This window comes from Gavia stellata, chromosome 4 (genome assembly GCF_030936135.1).
Source record: "Gavia stellata isolate bGavSte3 chromosome 4, bGavSte3.hap2, whole genome shotgun sequence".
NCBI classification, from domain to species: domain Eukaryota; kingdom Metazoa; phylum Chordata; class Aves; order Gaviiformes; family Gaviidae; genus Gavia; species Gavia stellata.
The window spans coordinates 2,448,013-2,467,444 of NC_082597.1; the positions used below are offsets into that span (position 1 = coordinate 2,448,013).

A 19,432-nucleotide genomic window follows, 5' to 3' on the forward strand; every position below is an offset into this window, starting at 1 on the left:
AATAATTCTAATAATTTTTCCTGATGACTCCTTACTAGGTTGTTTAAATACACTTGCAAATCAAAGAATTGTGTCTCACCCCTTCAAAAAAACACTTTTTATTAAAAAAAGACTTGGGACTAGTTTTCACTCCCAACTTAACTCTGAACATTTCACAAAATCCCTCTTCAGAATAATTCACTAGTCCTACAACTCAGACAATATTATCAGAGGCCCTGATGCTTCCACACCTCAATTAAATCTGTAATATAGGAGGGGGAGGAAAGAGAGAAATTAATGGAAGATATGGTCATGTGGCTGTTAGGAAAAAAATCTACTCCATTTCCCAGCTGAGAGTGCCTGGGGAAATAATTTCTAGCTTTGGGAAATACAGAAATTACTTTTTAATAAAGTTATAAATAAATAACTTTTTTTGGGAGAGTTAATCAGAAATGGATTTAGAAATACTATTTGATAGACTTTGCTTTGTTGAATAGAAACATATCAAAATCAGTGTTCCTGTTAGACAGAAAGATTCGGTGTAGAATCAAGATTCAAGACAAAGACTTGGCTAGTAGTCGCCATTAAGGGTTGGTCCTCTTCCGCCCAGCTGGGATTGGAGGTAGGACAGGTTTGGAGTGGGAGCCTGGCCAGTTGATGAGCTGAGGCACATGAGAAGAACCAGTCTTGGACTTGCTGTGTTTTCTCTGAAGATTGTCACTAGGGAGTTCAGTCTCTGCAGAAATTATAAATAAGTGAGGAAGCACTAAGAGGGTATTTATTTCAACGAAAAGTCAAAATTTACCACAAAGCATATCTCGAGCAGAAACCCCAGTGTTTTGGGGGGTGGGGTGGGGAAAGAGTAATATCTTCAGGTAGTCCAGTGACTGCTCTACCTCATGCATATGGAGGACTAACTTTATGCCTAAGCAGTCACAAAATCACAGAATGACAGGGGTTGGAAGGGACCTCTGGAGATCATCTAGTCCAACCCCCCCACCAGAGCAGCGTCACCCAGAGCAGGTTGCACAGGAATGCATCCAGGCCAGTTTTGAGTATCTCCAGAGAAGGAGACTCCACAGCCTCTCTGGGCAGCTTGTTCCAGTGCTCTGCCACCCTCAAAGGAAAGAAGTTCCTCCTCATGTTTAGATGGAACTTCCTATGACCAAGGTTGTGCCCATTACCTCTCATCCTGTCACTGGGCACCGCTGAAAAGAGACTGGCCCCATCCTCCTGGCACCCACCCCTGAAGTATTTAGAAGCATTAATAAGCTCCCCCTCAGTCTTCTCTTCTCCAGACTAAAAAGACCCAAGTCCCGCAGCCTTTCCTCATAAGAAAGATGTTCCAGTCCCCTAATCATCTTCGTAGCCCTTTGTAGCCCAGTCACTGTTTTTAATTTCTCCAAAAGTTCATTGAGAGAAAGCTGCTGTATTGAGTATGTTGCATTCACACTGATGATTCTGCCACATCGTAACATTGCTGCTTGTAAGTGTGTCATTACCAGAAGCATGAAGAAGCTGCCCTGTCACCCAAATAAAGCTACTACCATTACAGTGAGCAAGAATGCAGCCTGAGCAAAGCTATTACTTTGGTATATGGTTCAAACCTTTCAATCTGCCCCCTCCATTTTCAGCTCCTCTTGGATCTTGATGCTCAGCTTTGTCTTCCTCAGTGAGACGAGCATGGGGAACTGGGGTTCGAACCAGCAGACCTTTAGCAGCAGGTGCACCACCTGAGATTAGAAATTGTCCACTAGCAGGACCAGATTCTCTGGAGCTGAGAGGGGCAAACGATTCATGCTTTAAAATAGCAATAAAAAAATCATATGCACCAGGTTTGACAGTATTACTGATGTTGCAGTCACACAACTCAGTCAAAGTCAGAAATAAATCCCAGTACTTATCAGTTACACAAAGTTTTTTCACACATTACAACTCTCTCAAAACTTCTAGTGCTAGCAAACACAACTACTACCCCTCTCAATTTTCATTTATTGATTTAATTAATCAATCACACAGACAGGTGCAATAAAGAGGTTCATGCCACATAACACATCAGCTTCAGATGTGAGATCAGGACTCAGAGCTCCTTGTTTCCAAAGCTGTGGTTCAGCACTGTGGACGATGTTCTCTCTTGGTGAGTAAAAGAAAATAGGAATTGCCTTGAAAAGAAGTGTTTCTGCAGGATCCTAGTGACAAAACAGACCATGAGTAGCCATTTATCAGTGAGTAGTACCCAAGGCACCTCTGACCTGTTACATCTCTTGCAAAAATCTAGTCAAAGCCCAAGCCTGAGTGGTCTGAGACCCTGACAATGATAATGACCATGTTGTAGCTTGTTCTGATAAAGGCTTCCCATTTCCATCTATATACTATCAATTTACTTCAAGAAAAGTAAGGAAAAGGCCTTGACTGATATGGAGACATCAATAACTACATATTTAATGCAAAACCGTAATATATTTCTGAAGCAATGCTTAAGGCATTTCATAATGCCTTTCTTCATACAGAAAGGACTGTTCTGGTCTAGGAGAGAGAAAGTGATTCATAGATGTATGAATCTGGCAGGAAATTCAAAGATTATCCACCCTGATCTTATCCATGGTGCAGGGCCAAAGATTTTCATCCTGCAATTCTTGCAAGGAGCATTTGAGCTTGTGAGAATACTGTGATTACAGTGTTCTGGGGAAAAGAAAGTAAGTATTTCAATGGTATTTTAATAAATCCATACAATAAGAAGAACGGATCACAAATAATGAGATAAAACAGTGTGGTACTCCCACAAGAAACAAGTAATTATCTTGTCACTAGATGTACTGTGGAAGTCTATGAGAATTTTGCCATTACCTTCAAGGTAAAGAAATATTATATCCTGTAATGTACTGAGTGCTTGCATCTTCCTCTGAAGTCCACTGCATCCAAGGATGCTCATCAAACACTGAATGCTCTAGCCCAGTGCTTAACCCTAGTTGTAATCTCATTTTTAGCTGCCTGTAATACATATCAGACATCACTGTGGTAGGGATAAGAAATTACCACTCCTAGTAAAAACAGGCTCAATATAAACAGCAGCTTGGACTCTTCAACATCTAGTCCAGTTTTTAAAAGGCTGACTACTTCTGCTTTTGCTTCGGAGAACATAGTCACACACTCGCCTACAAATAAAGGCTAAAAATAGATATCATATAGTTAGAATTAAGCCCCTGTGGATCTCTAGCCACAACTACATGAATGCACTATGTTAAAAACCAGCATCCTAAGGTGTTCAACAAAAATCTCCATTGCCTTTCTCCCCAGCCGTCCCCTTCTTAAAGAGCAGAAGACAAGGTAAACTGTGGGAAATAATTTACATACCACTTGGCAGGGTGTAAGGGGAAGGCAGGTACCCAGGCTTTTTTTAATACAAGTGTCATAGGAAACATTTAACTTAATTAAGGTTTCTTGTAAAACTACTCAATGAGAATAACATCAAAAATAAGTGGGAAAACTAGATCTTTTGAGGTCTCTGCTATCTAGATGTCCAAGATATTTGGGAGGAGTGGGGCAGAGGAGATGAGAACCTACCTCTCCTTTGTGCTTTTGCCAGGTGACCTGTAAATGAGTTTGGATAACCTATCTTTAGTCCTTCCCTGACAGCCTCAGCACAGAAAAGAGAACCATTATAGGTGAAGCAGGCATATGTTCCCTCTAGTAAAATTTCCCAGTCAGCTAAATGGAAAAGAAATGAAAATGAGGAAGCTTAAAAAAAAACCAGTATCACCCCATGGAGTAATGAGATAAATGGATTCTGTGTGCACTAAATACAAAATATGTTAGTAATGAGTTGAGGAGTAAAGCACTGGACTGTTACAGATTCTGTTTAGATTATGGTTGCACTGGACTGCCAAATCCTAACATACATCATTGCACATGATGTCATAATATTTCAATTGATGGATATTTTTCATTTGATTGTGTTTGGCAGGAATGGGGACGTGCAATTAAATATTTGAGACAGTTCCTTGTTAAATGCACTCACTGGTCAATAGTAGGTGAGGTTCTGTCTCCACCCTCAAACTTGCAAATAACAAAGGTATAGTAACAGATTAAGAAGTTAAGTTTCTACTCTCCAACTGACCATATTTTGCACCTCCTCTCTTCTCCTCTCCTTGTTATGCTGTAACCAGATCATTTCAATATCCTTACAAACACCTCTACTGGTAAAAGCGAGTAATGAAATATAGCAGACATGGACCTGAAGAATTTATCATTGCCTGTGGTGAGTAGCAGTCCTTTAAAATACAGTTGTAAGATATATTGCCCTAAAGGACTGCTACTCACTAAAAGCGATGATAAATTGTTTAAGCCTATGAGTGAAAACAAATGGAACCTCAGGCAAAAAAAAATCCACACTTTCATGTGTGGGAGAGTTCAGCCTCCAGCAGAGGACTTCAAAAATCCCTGGAAACTGGCATGGTGTTTTCTTTTGTGAGATCAGGAAAGACTAGGTCATCATAGGTTACTTCCAAGGAGAAGACCATAGCTGTGGTCTGAGCAATGAAAAGAAGCCATGGATGTAATTAGAAACTGTCCTGCTGAAAACTGCAGGTGAGTGGGCAGACGTCCAAACAAAACCTGCGATTTTCACTCTTGAGTAAATGCAATCAAGATCATCTATCTTACTTGTAGAGCAGAAGTAACAGAACAACTGCAGGACTTGAATCCAACAAGTGTTAGTGACCTGAAGAATAATGATGCCGTTTCCACCACAGCTCAAGCTTAAATAAAACCTGCCAGATTTGAGAAATAATGTGAAAAATTTAGGACCTGGACACAGTGTTGCCCAGTGAGATATCAGACTAATCTGCTTTCCCGATCTTGGAAAACAGTATTTCCTTCATTAGGTGTGCCTGGAGGTCAATACATTCATGCTCTTACCCCTTGATGGCTTTTTTTAGTTTACTCTTTCTTCCATTCCAAATGTTGAAAGCATAAAATAGGAGAGAAGAAAAAGAAAATATTAAACCACCTCAATATTCAAACAAAATCACTACAGGCTTTACTACAATACTTCAGAAATGGGGGATTTTCTCACCAGTATTTGAAATGCATCTATACAACAGCATTTCCATCAATCACGCCTATAAGCAAATTTCCTCCAAACTTTCCATATTTCCCTTGCAAGAGGATTTGACAACATGACTCTATACAATTTTGCTGTAGGCCATGAAGCATGTACAGAAAATGAATCAGATTAGCAGTTTGCTTTTTCTCTCCTCACAGTTGTTTTTCCACTGTGTTATTAACAGTGCTAAATGAAAACACTGCTAAAGTCAAAACAGCAAAATGTGGTGGAGTGGAAAGACATATTTATTCCCATATGCGAAGTGTAAGACCTTTATAACCCATCATAGCTTCACACTCATTTGAGTTATAGGTCTTGCCTCTTACTGGTAAGGACGGATGATGCATAATCCCTCTGTGACCTATTATGCACTCAGTTTCTCTCATACGCTCGCGCTGTTCCCCTTCAGCACACTCCACTGTGGCACAAATGCTCAGGACAAATGAACCTGCAGAGGCCTACGGTTTCAACCTTTTTACAGCATGCTAATTAACTACTTGTAATTACAGTGGCAGGTAGTACATCACATAGAGGGAACTGGCAGTCTCTCTAGGATATAAAAGGAACAATGAGATTTTTTTCAACAGCAAGTTTAGCTAAGAATTCTGCTTAACAGATGAGGAATAAAGTGAATGGGTTGAAATCTTATAAAGATGCTCAGCATTTCTCATTGGTCTGACTTAACGTGAAAAGCTGCCTAATGGGTATTTAGGAGCTTATTTTTTTAAAAGATGTGAAAACACATAAGTGAAAAATACATGGTATGGTATGTTTAAATAGAGCAGGAAAGATACCTTGCTTTGTATGGAATGAGAACAAGATACGAGGCACGGGATTGAACCCACGATCAAATTCACGCTTACCAACAGCCATATGACATAGATATCAGCTCACTCTAAGTTGCAGCTTTCAGATGAGCTTTGTGGTAGGTTCTGAAGGGTGAGCACACACCTATTTCCTAGTGTGGATGGGGGATGTGGCATGTTATGCTTCACTAGGTCATGCTGTGCGGCATCCGGCTGCTTCTGTGTATCCCATCTGGGCATGAGATTATAACAGATGGTCAGAAAAGGGGAAAAAAAAGCTTATCTAGGATACTGCATAGAAAGGCATAGAAAGTGACATAGAAATGTCACTTGCCACAACAGCAGACAGGCTTGTTGGCAGCCAGAGCTCAGATGTACTTATGAAACAGCACCATTAGAGTAAGCCACAGCCATCTGTAAGAGGCAATGTCAGGAAAGAGCAAGTCAGGAAAACAGAGCCGCTTCATAGCTGAAGGCCTAAAAGACACTGAAGATGTAGCCTCTTCAAATCTTCTTCTATCCTCACCTCTCTACAAGCTTTAAATGAAATACGAGTTGTCTCCCTCCCATACCTCAGCCTGTTTAGCTGTGGTGCATATAAATGAGGATGTTCATCACTCACAAGCAGAGATGGTGGACAAGATATGAAGCATAGCAGCAATGGCTGAGATAGTAAGAGAAGGTAAAGGTGATACAAAGCTCAGGATCCTGATGGGGTCTGCTGTTACCATGGATGAGATATGAATTTGAAGATCATGGTATCACCCAGAACCTCCCAAACGGTATTCAAAAGTAACTATGGTAATCCTCTAAAGAGAGAATGAGAAATAATTCTGATAGCAGTATCTGGTAAATTTGTCTAAAAAACATATTTAGCACTCAGATTCTGTTTTTCTATACCTGGACCAAGTTTCTTTCAGCATCTTTTTCCCTTCAAACATCCTCTGGATCGAAAGCTCTTGAAATTCCCTTTCTGTGTATATGAATTACGGTGCCTAAATGAAACCATTCCCATGAATGACAAGACTTTGTTTTATGCTGCAGCGACACACGTTTAATAAGGCTGTTGATGTAACAGATGAGGCAACTGCATTAGCTTGGGAAATGGTTTTAGATCTTGCACATTGCAGCATTAACCTTCATTCCACCCAGCGATGATCTGCTGTTTCAGAAACTGAACTCACCGACTCTCTGGGTTAGTGAGGGGGAAGCTCTGGTCTTGGGTGACATTCCTTCCATCTGAGAGCAGAGAAGCATGTGTTGTTGGTTCCAGTAATTGTTGATGGGAGCTGCCCGGTGCAGGAGTGACTACCAGGTCCCTAAAATGATACAAAAAGAAAATAAAGTGCTTGTTACATGCATTTATATAGCGTGATAGCATAATTAGTGCTTAGTGAGTTCACAAGACCTGTTCGGATGTGGGGGAAGCGTTGTCTCCAGGGGGAGAGAAGCAGCAATAAGCAGTTGGCTGGAGGAATCCAGGCTCTATTTATAGCCAATAGAGAGGAACAGTCACAGCTACAGTATGAATAAACTCAAGCTTAAGTAGAGATCTCAATCACTCTCCACTGAGACAAAGCAGTGTAGGGCAATTTGTAGGGCAATAGAGATACTTTTATTAAAGACACCCAAAATCAGGTGAGATTAATCACACCCCTTGTAACTAACTCACAAGGTGAGAAGTTTCATTTTCACTGCCATTCATAACACCCAAAAAACCACATTCCTGGTAACTGCAGTATTGACACCACTTTATTTATAGACTCGAACCACAGAGCTAAAACCAAAGAGAAGCAGCACTGAAGACTGCCAGACATGAGAGGTCCTTAATGAAATGCTGAACGTAAAATTATAACTCTTGGAAGATTCCATACATCTACCCCCTGTACCAGAGCCATCCCACCGACACACCTCAACTGAACTCTGAAGGAATCTGTTTATTTTTAAGGGCAATAAGCCTATGTAACTTTTGCATGTGCCATTTTCTAGTTTCCCTAGGAAGCTTGTCAAGAACATTTTTAACTGCAGTAGCAACTGTTGAAGTCTTGCGCCCCAGGAGAGGCTAGGTTTTGAAGAAGAGTTAGTATCTTTTCTGAAGACTCATTGCTACATTTCAAAAAAAACCCCCAAACTGTTAAGTTCTTCATCAAGCCCTCAATCACTCCCATAGGCCATTGAGGCAACAAGTATACCACTGCCACTTTCCACCAGGAAACAGAGAGGCTGGAATCTCAAACTGTCTTTTCACGCCTCCTCATCTTGCCAAAGCAGGATTATTCTCCCTGTGGGTCTTTTGGTGCTTCAGTGATGAGGCTTTCCCCACTCCTCCTCAGAAATCAGTCCCTAGCCCAATACTCTGTGCATTGCAAGCAAGGTTTTTCTGCTCTTCATCTTTAAATTTCCTTTTGTTTTGTTTCTTCTTATTATTAATACCTATAAATAAAGCTTCCCTAGTGTAAGGCCTCAAGCTGTTATTGTTTCACTGTCAAGCAACCGCCGGCTGGTAATGATGTTTGTTTGTTAACGGCACAGATCAAAATCTGAACCAATTACATAGGAGAAAGGGCCTGATTCCATTAATGGCCCCCAGAGCTAAGCGCTCTCAGAAATAATTTCTTGTAAATCCACATCATGGAAATAAAATAAAATTAAAAAAAAGAAAAAGAAAATCTCTCAGCAAAGAACTCTGCTCAATATATAGCACAGAAATAACACAGGCTGACAATGGAGCTTATAAGAGTCAAAGCAGAAATCTGAAGACAGGATTCAAGGCCACCCCTCTAAGGACTTGGTCACCACAGGAAAATGAACTCTAATTCCTGGAGCATAGGTTTGGATTCAGAACCCGTGACCCACTCTCAGAAGCTACATCTCACTTGATAAATAAACTTAAAACAACATGCCTGAGAGCTAAGAAAAATATGCATATTTAAAGGTGTTCTAGAGATGTTTTTTCACCTTCTATCTTTGGACTAAATGTCTTCTTTACATTGCCTCTCAAGTTCTGTACTGTCATTATAGGTGTTTAGGCTCAGAGAGTAATTGAAATTGCACCAGGATGCCTCAGCTCAAGAAAAAAAAAAAAGGGGGGGGGAACAACAGGCTGGAGTTAAATAGCACCTGTGAAATGGCACATCCATATAGTTCAGAACAGCCTCCTAGTTTTGTCATTAAGAGGGGCATAAAAATAAAAATGAAAAGCAAAATTACATTGAAGTCAGAGGTTGACAAGACAAGAGGGTCTGCAAGAAATGTATGCAACCACATGCATGTAAATCTTATGCTCACAGCAAGCAAACCCAACCTGAAGAGAGTGTCTCAACCACATGTAGACCATGGACCTTCTCTCTTCCCAGTTCTGGCAAGGAGCTCCAGTGAACCTGTGAAGTGTACGAATTTCTTCCAACTCAGAAAAGCAAGATTGCATGTTATAAATTCTCCTCTCTGTGATGCCTGCTCTTGCTTACTCCAGTTCTTTCAGCAACATTTAGACAAAATCGAGAAGTTAATCATTAGCTAAAGGCCTGATCTGAATGAGACTTCAACCCAACCCCTTATTTATTACCCTCAAACACACAGACAACTAGTGAAATTATTCAGAGCAAACCACCGAACGTTGCCCCTACATTATATTAGGCAATGAGACATCAAAATGACTTTAATTACACCTGCACGCAGCCACAGGCAAAAAATAAAGAGGCCAGGTTTTCAATAATTTGGATTTAAGAATCTAAATTTATGTAGATAACCCTGCGGGGCTGCAATAAATAAAATAGGTTAGATTCTTGTGTGACACCACTTTTAAAATTTTCTAACGTATACTCAGGAAAATTGAGCAATATATTTCAGTTCAGATTAAAATGTGTAACGATGAGATTAAGCATTAAAGAATCTTTTACTATTTACAGATACACAAGAAATTCAAAACATCTAGTACCTTAGGAACTTTTTTTGCATATACAATTTTTGGCATCAGCTTCATATATTTCACATAATTTAGATTCACTCCTAACTGAAGTAGGGTTCTCATTCTCTGCAGCTTAAAAAAGCAAGTTAAACTGCTCCAAAGCAAGCTGAGCTTCCTCTGCCCTCTACCATTCCTGGTCCACAGCCACCTCTTTACACGCCCAGTCCTCTCTCAGCGTGATGCCAGCACAAGTGGTTCTTCAGAGAGTGAGGGAAATTGATCTGGCTGAAAAAACAACCTTTTTGTTTGGCAAAATCTGATCTGTACCTTTATCTAGTTCCTCACTAAGCTGTATGACATTGGAGCCAGTGGCAGCACAGAGTGGGCAGTGGAAAAAAAGGAAGGGGCAGGCGTGTATGAGCCAGCACTGCCACTGAAGAAATACTAAAGTGACTGAATTCCTCCTCATTGCGTGACAAAAAGTGTCTGGACACAGAAAAGTTTGCTTTGTACTGATAGTCCTTTTCAATCACAGAAATCAGGGTACAAATAATCAAACAAAACACTGCTTTAAGGGAGCTACTCATATAGTTTATACAATTAAAATCTAGTCCTATATGCATAATCAATTACCCGCATATTTAAAAATCAGTTTTGTTCTTTTAGAATTATAATCACCTATGTTTTAAAGCACTTGTCTTATTTTGCTTCAGATTACCTACAATGCCTTCAGTGGAACAAAGTTTCATTCTATACCAACTCCATCCAACATCCATCCAGCATGGCAACCATGGACCTTCTTCTTGTATTTCCCAGTGCAATTTGAAATTAATCCACTTTAATGAACTTCCTTCTCTCTATCTGCCCCACTTTGCTCCAAGATGTCATCTTCCCAGGGGTAGAACAGACAGAACAAAATGCATGCTTGCTTCTCCCAGTCACAAGTCCATACCTTCAGTCAATTCAAATTCCACTGGCAGTTCAAGGTAAAAATGAAGCTTTACAGTGGAGTAACTGAAGCAAGGGTGCATATTCTTTTCTCTCAGCTCCTCTAGAGAAGCAGTATTCCCCAGTGAGGAGTGCTTACAGCAGCAAGCTTTCTACATCAAGATTCATCAGCTAAAAGCCTGTATAACGCTGGATGCATTACCAGTGAAAGAAATAATATTTTTGCGTAAACAGCAGACTGATTAAGTGGACGAAGTACATTTATGCACTGCTGCTGACAATGAAAATAAAGAAAGGGTTTATCATGTTCTAAATAAAAATTAATCAGAACAAAGCTGATAAGATTAAAGCAAGAATAGACAGCAAGAGTTTTTTTAAACTGTATTTTAAACAGGCATGACCTATCCTATTTATGTAGTCAAGTAAAAAGAGAAATAACCTCCAAATAAAATACAGCTTGAAAGAAAATAACTTAAAACATGGATATTCCACAGGAGAGAGAAATCTGGGAAGCCCTAAAGCTGAGATGGATCTAGACATAACAATGAGATGAGATGTCGAACCTGGATATCTAATGCAATGATGGCTGCACGAAAAGATCAGTGTAATTTCTGAGCCACATATGCAGAGACAATGAAGTATGGTGCCTCGGATGCAGGTTACGGTGTTTTCTTTGCCAGCACTTGTTGTAGGGATACTTGAAATACTCTGGACTGATTAATTTTGAGAGTTAATTATTAAATTAGAGAGACCCTACTGAATGTACTAAGCACAGACTTACAGAGAAAGATGAAAAGACATTACAATATATATTGTTTAAGTAAGAACCATGGAAAGGTATAAAACAAGATAACAGTCTAAGTACCCCAAAATTATTTGGATGCTGCTGCTAATATTACTATGAATAATGACATAATGAATTACCTTGTGTCATCTCAGTCGCACAATCTGCGTACAAATTCCTTGCTTAGCCCTTGACAAAAGCTAAAGAAAGCCACATCACCTTACATTTCCTATAGGCTAAGAGTGTGCCCAAAGATGGTTACCACAGCTAAGATGACATGCAATAACCTTTTAAGCTACTCATGACCAAGGTCCATAGTTACATATTGAAAGAAAGATCCATCAAACCCTAGGTGAGCTTTTCCAAGGTGAAAGCCCCTTTCTTACGGGTATTTGAAATTTGATTCAATTTTGTATAAACAAACGCGCTTAATAGAACAACCATGCACTCGCTGCTGGACTGGAATACATGACCTACCAGGTTCTCTGCTATCTAATTGCTACATTCCAGGATTCAGATTCTCTCTCAGAATTCCAACCATTTTATAGCATTCATTTTTATGGCACCTCTTGACTTAACCTCCTGCATGGAATGGGGTGTTGTCTACTCTTGCCTCCAATTCTGCTGAATGCATCTATCCCTTGAGGCCTGGTAATTGCAGATGCTGATTGGGGATGACAAGATTTTCTCTCACCTGCCTGACAGCTCTGCCAAAGCAGTCTTATACTTAACTCCAAAATCAGCTTCCAGCGAATGAGTATTGTGGAATAAAGGGAGCAAAGAGCAACAAAGGCAGACTCAGATGAACAGTTCACATTGCAACACTAAATCAAACCCAAAACACCCAGCAAAAGAAAACACTGATTTCCATTTTTCTTCTCATTTCAACATAATTTAAAATGAATGAATCACCTACTTAAAAAAACCTCTTCTCTAAGTAAAGATTTGGAAAATGCATCATAATTATGCATCTCTGCCTGTAAGCTTCTGCCATTGGTTTTCTAGAGACAGTTTAATTCAGTAGGGTTTTTTTTCCTCCTTTCTTTTCTTTTAAAAATAGTCAATCTCCAGACTTTGTCATTGGAATGATTTTCATCAACACATCTGGTATGTACAATTGGTGACTGCGTTTGTACAGGCCTGAAATGAGCTGAAAGGTGTGAACTTTTCTGTTAGTTCTGATGATTGCCTATTTAGAGGCCTATGTGATACTTTAAATGTCAACACTGTGAGCTTTTTCATGGCAGGTAGGAAAAGGAAGCAAAGAAGAATTCAGATTAGGAAGATTTACACCAGGGGAAGGCAGGAGTGCCACAAAAGATCAATCAAAGAAGGTACATTGAGATTTATAGACTTTTAATATTTTTGCAGGTGACTATGAGGAAAAAGAAAGAGAGACAGTCAAGACAGGATCCATTTTCTTAAAAAAAAAAAAAAAAGAAAATTAGGAAGTGGAGTCAGCTTTCAGAAATTCTGCTTTAAACAGAGAGATCCACAGAAAATGTACTGCAGCAAACAACCTTGCTCTGAGCACAGCTGTGACTTTCCAACACTAATTACTAGTAGTGCTAAAAAACATGCCGGAGATTGTGAGCTGCCAGAAAAATGTTCCTTTCCTGCTCTTTCAGAGAAGAAGCATATAACAGTTTCATAGTTTTAGACAAGTTACTTGTGGATTGCTCTGCCTCATACATTTTTGGTACACATTTCGGGACTGCTGCACTCCCAAGTCAAGAGACAGGTAGTGTGTGATATATTTGTAGGGCTAGATTTAAAAATGATAGAAAGGAGAGTGGCCTATGAGATTTGCAATCCCTGACAGTTTATAATCATTCATCCTTAAGAGCAGCGGAGAAGAAATCTTAAACAGGCATTTTTCACTTTATTGCAAAGGACTTGGCTGAAACCACTCTACATTACCTTTGAAACGGCTGGACATGTGCACTAGGTGCCTTGCCTGACAGAGCCTGACGTGCTGCAGAATGACGCCTTTGGAGAGAAGCTTCTTCCTGATAAAGAAATACGACCAACTTTATACAGCAACTTAAAAGAATATATGGTAACTTAATTGGCTGTGATATTCCTCTCTTTTGCTAAGACTCTGGAGTATATGTGTTAATATATTCTGGAAAAACAGCAGAACTGTATTATAACTAACAAGGTGCTAAATATAATTCACCGATCTACACAAACCAAATTTTGGTCTGAAATCTTGCTGGCTTTGAAAAATGAAGGTCTTCATCTCCAGTGAAGCTCCATTTCTTCATAGTAGTCAAAATGTGCCAGGATGTAGCAGGAAGGCATATCTACGGAGAACCACTTTTGATGCATCCCAACCTCCCAATATGTTAGAGCAGGGATAATTCTAGCTATGCTGTTGTCTTAAGCTTCTTTTCACCAGCAAGGGGCTGAATACAGAAGAATTTGCCTCCGCTACATCTAAAATACACCGTCTCCTTGCTCCAGCAATGCAGAAAACATGCCTTACCAACTCTGTATCAACCAATATTCTTCCCTCAAAGAAGGAATTGCCTTTTGCAAATTTCAGTTAGTTAAAATGACTTTGTACAATGAACACATTATGATCTCAGCAGACTGGAAAATGTGGTCCCGAGTTTTAAGAGCGTTTTAATTAACATGTGCTGTAGGACAATGTAATTTCTTAGGTCAGACAAATGCAGTGCTACAGTGTGCTTAAAAAAATAAAATGTAAATCACAGAGCAACGTTATTAAATCCTGAATTGTTATCACCTGCTAGCCATCAATAGTTATCAACTTAATAGCTAAATCACATGTCTGTAACAGAGGTGTTTTTTCGTGGTATGAGCAATGAAAGAGAATATAGTTAATCTGCTGAATGCTCACATTATGACTACTGTGAATTCCTTCACTTTCCTTCACTGTTTATGCTAAGTAAGCCTCTGCTTAGATGCCCACTGAGCTTGTGTTTTGTTTTGCTTTCTTTTGGTAAAGATATAATACTGACCCCTTTTTCTGTGTGGATTACAGGTATAGATACCTTTCTGTTCATACCTTGTATAATGAATTACAGCTGTAGAAAATTAGTGCATGCTCACAAGGGATAAGGCTGCAAGGAATTAAATCTACTGTCTTTCCCTGAGCAGCAGATTCTGCTTCTTATTTTGCTTGTGGGTAATACACATTAATTTCTTCGTATTTTTTATTTTCCAGTTCTACAAGATGGGAGTGGAATGTGGTTACTGCAGTGACAGCACATTATTTGGGTGCCAAAAGCACAAAAATCGTTTGCAGTCCCAAATGTAACAGTTTAGGCAAAATTTTACTTTAAGGCCACAGACGTATTTATATTTTTCTCATTAAATATGGTCTAAGAGGCACCTGTGTTTCACCTTGAACGTTTTACTATGTTGACACTACAGCTGATGCTGTAAAGCTTCCTCTGCATGTAAAAAATATATTGGAAACTTAGTGCCGTAAATAACAAAAAGGTATTACCAGCACTGAACAAGGAGACTAATAAGAAAGAGAGCCTTGCGGCCGCTAAGTAACTTAAACCCAAGGTAAATGATAGCCTCCTTCATCATAAACCACTTCTCCCTGACTTGACAAAATGTAAACTTTCAAAATAAAAATAAAAAAGATGAAATAAAAAGTGAGAAAAATAAATTGCTGGGGTAGGAGCGATGGCAGAGTGCCACCAAGGTAAGAAATATTCTGGCTTCTCTCCTATATTAAACTAACAAACCTTTGGATGAAAGAAACATGAAAATGAACAACACTTGCGACATTTTTTGAATTGTGCATGGCTTGAAAAGAGGTATTTCATTTTAGAAAACTGCAAGATGGGAGGTTCCCTATTTATGTCAGCCATTTTACAGTCATACCTTTCTCCACACCTAAAAGAGCCTTTTTTAAAGCCTGGGAAACAGCGGCAGAGGGGTCTGTTACTTTGCTCCATCTACAGCACTAATTCTAAACATCAGAGGTAGTTATAAATACAGAGATAGTGGCAAAATTGTACAGCAAGTCATGCCTGCCAAGCCATCATTCATCATAATGACATCATAACCCTGGAATGGAACAAAGTTTAAAGCTTTCATTTTTCTTTTTCTCTTTCTCCTGTCGTCGTCGTATAAAAAGAGCATTAGACACATCTGCTTCATAGCCCCAACTCCCCCACTGCCTGCAAGGAGAATGAATGCCTTCAGGGAAAGGACTATTAAGGAGAAGGAAAAAAAGAGAGATGAAGCTGAAGTTGCAGAAGGTTATTTGAAATCCAAGCACATTGTTGAATCTGTTGATTGAAAAAGTAAAGGCAGGTGAAAAATGTGCTTAAATTTGATCTCTGGCAGTTATCACTAGCGTACACTCTGAAAGGCTCGGCTGAACGAGTTTTTCCACTGCCACAGGATGGCGTTCATAAGTAATCTTCATTGTTCTATTAACTGCATCTAACTATTTCCACTGAATAGGATAGTTTCATATCTTGTTGTAGAACTGAGACATGATATTCAGCTCCCTTATACCAGTACACAATTGGATGAAATCAATTACGATCAACAGATTTATTCTGATGTAAAATTGAGCACAAACGACAGCTTGTCCTCTCGTCTGAGTTTACCTGCCTCATTCTCATCAATCTCCCCTTAACTCTGGGGAAGCGGTAAATATTGTTGAAATGAGAGACAACCAGAGAATAGGTGTCAATTTTCTCTGGAGAAAGAAAGGTCTGACTAACATGTATTTTTTGCATACAACTTATAATTTCTGTTTAAGGTTAGAGTAAATGCTCCTTACCACAGAGCCTAGTTGTGCAACAAATTTGTCCGAGTTGCCTCCTGGGTATTTTTTGGCAGAAGAGTCTAAGAACTCATTGACAGATAAAGACCGAGTAGTTCCAGTAATTACTCTGCTGGGTGACAATCTTTGCTCTTGTAAGAGCCGTATTCTTGAACCTAGTGTGGAAAAGACACTCCTCAACAAAAATATTCTGAACACCACTTTGCTTACAGCAAGCAGAAAGAAACTAGTCATTTACAAGTATCATCAGCTGGCTTTTGGCACAATTCTGGATTCACAAAAGATAACTGTGAAAGTTGTAAAGGATATAAACTACACAGTTCCCAAAAAGCTTTTAAACCTTCCAAGCACTTCACAGATATAACAAATATATCCCCCGCTGAATAGTTACGCAAATGAAAGTTATGAAAAATTTAAAAAAAACCACCCCAAGATTAATGGACTAGGAAGACGTGCTTAACTGTGAGTAAATGACCTCATTTTGTTATGGATGCTCTGATATGCACCACTGTCATGACCTCTAAGCTATTTAGTCTACCTACTTAGAAGCTTTAACCTTCTCAGAGCTCTTAGAATGTGATGGGGAGTTGGAGCAGGCCACCTTTTCTTCTGTTATATATCTGAATTTCTGTGAACAGAAATCCAAACACTTGCACCACTGCTGTATTGCAAGGAATCAAACATGACTGTAAGCCAGAAAGCTGAAGACACAACTAACTTGCTTTTTCCATAACCATTTTTTTCAAATGTGAAAAATCTGTAAACTGGGGTTTATCCTGTTTATAAAATGGTATCTAAATATGAAATTAAGCCACAGAAAAATTCTTATAAATATTGGTACATGGCAGTCTTCGCAGAAATCCAGTCATAAGAAAGCTTTAATTGTATTGGGTGTCATATCAAAGCACAAGAGCTCACAACCTAAGAAGTCACCTACAAAGGTGGTGGATGAAAGGCAAGGAGACATCCCATCTATATGCATGCTCATATACTAAATGTGGTTATTTTTCTTAGTATATGCCTTTATAAAAAAGTTTCAACAGTCATCAGATGACTCTCAGCATAGCCATTATATACTGCTGGTTTGTAGCTGCCAGAAGATCCGGTGTGAAGAACAGAAGATGAGACTTGAGATTGGTGGGTTCTGTTTCAGGCACAGTAAACCACTCACTTCGACACTGAGTAAGTATAGAGCCTAACCTTCAGAGGTGCAGAGCTTCACACCGCCAAAACTTCAGTGGGATTTCTGGTGCTCACCATCACAAATAATCCCTCTTTAACATAAACGTCTCTTTCCTCATTTGTAAAATACAAATAGTAACACAAACTCCACAGGACTGCTGTGAGATATAATTAATAGTTGTAAAGTACTGAGTGCCGTGGATGAAAGCTGCTAATGCACATCCAAAGCATTAACAGCTCTGAAATGTATTATACTTCTGCTATAAAAAGTTTTTAAAAAGAACTTATCTATTTTCTCCCAGTGTTTTTACTCTATACATGAGCAAAAGATCTTGCACAGCAGTTCATTAAAAAAAAGAATTAACAACCTATCATAATCTCACACAACCAATCTTCCCCCTGCTACTATCTTACTAAAAATGTCAATATTAAAGACAACCTTGGGGCAAGTTTTTTAAAATAAATTATTTCACACAGTCCATAAGAAGAGCTGATCTCTAGAAATAGGATAGTTAAATTTATTTAAATACCTATAAATGAAGCTCTAAATGAATTTAATGGTGCATAGTAAATTTAAAAGTTACTTTATGGACAGCAGAATTACCAAAATCTAGAACTATTAATGAAGTTTCTGTAACTAGTGACAAGTCACTCACTGAAAGAGCTCAGAACTGCTGAGGAATACAAACAAAGTCCTTTAAAGGAACTTCACATACATACTTACATATCTTAAAAAATACCATGATTATATAAAAATCTTTTATCTTTAATCCTCCCTCTTTTTCTTCTTTCCTGATAATCTAGTTAGGGTTTGGTGGGTTTTGTTGCCTCTCAGGGCAAAATGTCTCCAGTGTTTTTAAGACAAATAAGTAACAATATTATAGTAAATAAGGCAAGGAAGTCGTCTTTCTCATTTCAAACAAACATGGAAGCTCTGGAAATGAAAATAAAATCTACATAGTTTAAAATTAAATAAGATTCTTCAGAAAGGTCCCCACTGCTGTAGCACTGAGATGCCACAATATGTGTAGAAGCTTTTTTCTTGCCCACTGGGAAATTAGCATTTATTAATTCTTTCTGGATACAAAATCACTTGAAATGATGAACTGATGAATTTTACACTATCCTTCATTAACATTTCAGATATTTTTGCCCTCCCTTCAGCTACTTTTATTTGCAGCCTTCTGAGCCACACAGAAGGTCATGAATATTGGCTCTGTGTTACTTAGGAAACTCATTAACACTCCTGTTGCAATAGATCTAACCAAGACAGCCATAAACCATGGAGGCTCTTGGAGTTAGAGGAAGGAGTTCACATAAATGAGCTTCTTGTTAGTCCATGTTGTGCAACATCTTAATACCATAATGTCTGTTTCTTATATTTTTTTTCTCCAGTATTCTGCTTTCATCCCAGCTGGTAACCTGCCCTGTCTGGAATAAATTCAACGGTTACAACTGAGTTCTCACAATATGTTAAGCTAATCTTAGTTATACCTCCTCTGACAAGAGTAGTCCTCCCTTCTTCCTCCACAGGCAGCCATGAAGCTCTTCTCCCCTACCCTTCCCTCCTTGAGCCAATTCTACAGCTGCATGATGAGTTTGATCAAGGAATCGATCTGTCTGAAAGTTGGTGGGTTTTTTTCCTAGGTTAGTTTTTGGATGGAACCATTCCCTGATCCAGATTACAAATGACAGCACAATCAGAAGAATGAGAGCAACGAGCAGACTAGAAATGCATTGACAGGAGACGTAAGTTGGGCATGACCACTTTTTGCAGCAGTATGCATTTGGATTAGCTGGAAGTGATCATGAGGCTCCAGCCTTAGTCATTCAAGGACTAAAAGGCTTCTGTTAAACATGGAAGAAAACACAAAATCTTTTGGGTTTACCCCACAGTGGGTAGCCCCAAAAGCACTCAGTGAATTTATAAGTTGCCTTC

The 19,432-nt window shown here is 39.1% G+C and overlaps 1 protein-coding gene across 1 annotated transcript in view; it reads right to left on the reverse strand.

The window, feature by feature from the left end:
* Positions 1-563: 563 nt before the first annotated feature.
* LRGUK (leucine rich repeats and guanylate kinase domain containing) overlaps positions 564-19,432 on the reverse strand; it is a 53,541-nt gene continuing 34,672 nt past the window's right edge. The window contains exons 16-21 of the mRNA XM_059817035.1: positions 16,309-16,466; positions 13,449-13,537; positions 7,074-7,208; positions 4,897-4,926; positions 1,587-1,756; positions 564-715 (exon numbers count right to left, since the gene is read on the reverse strand). Of these exons, the coding sequence (XP_059673018.1) occupies positions 564-715; positions 1,587-1,756; positions 4,897-4,926; positions 7,074-7,208; positions 13,449-13,537; positions 16,309-16,466 (734 nt within the window). The remainder of the gene's footprint in view (positions 716-1,586; positions 1,757-4,896; positions 4,927-7,073; positions 7,209-13,448; positions 13,538-16,308; positions 16,467-19,432) is intronic.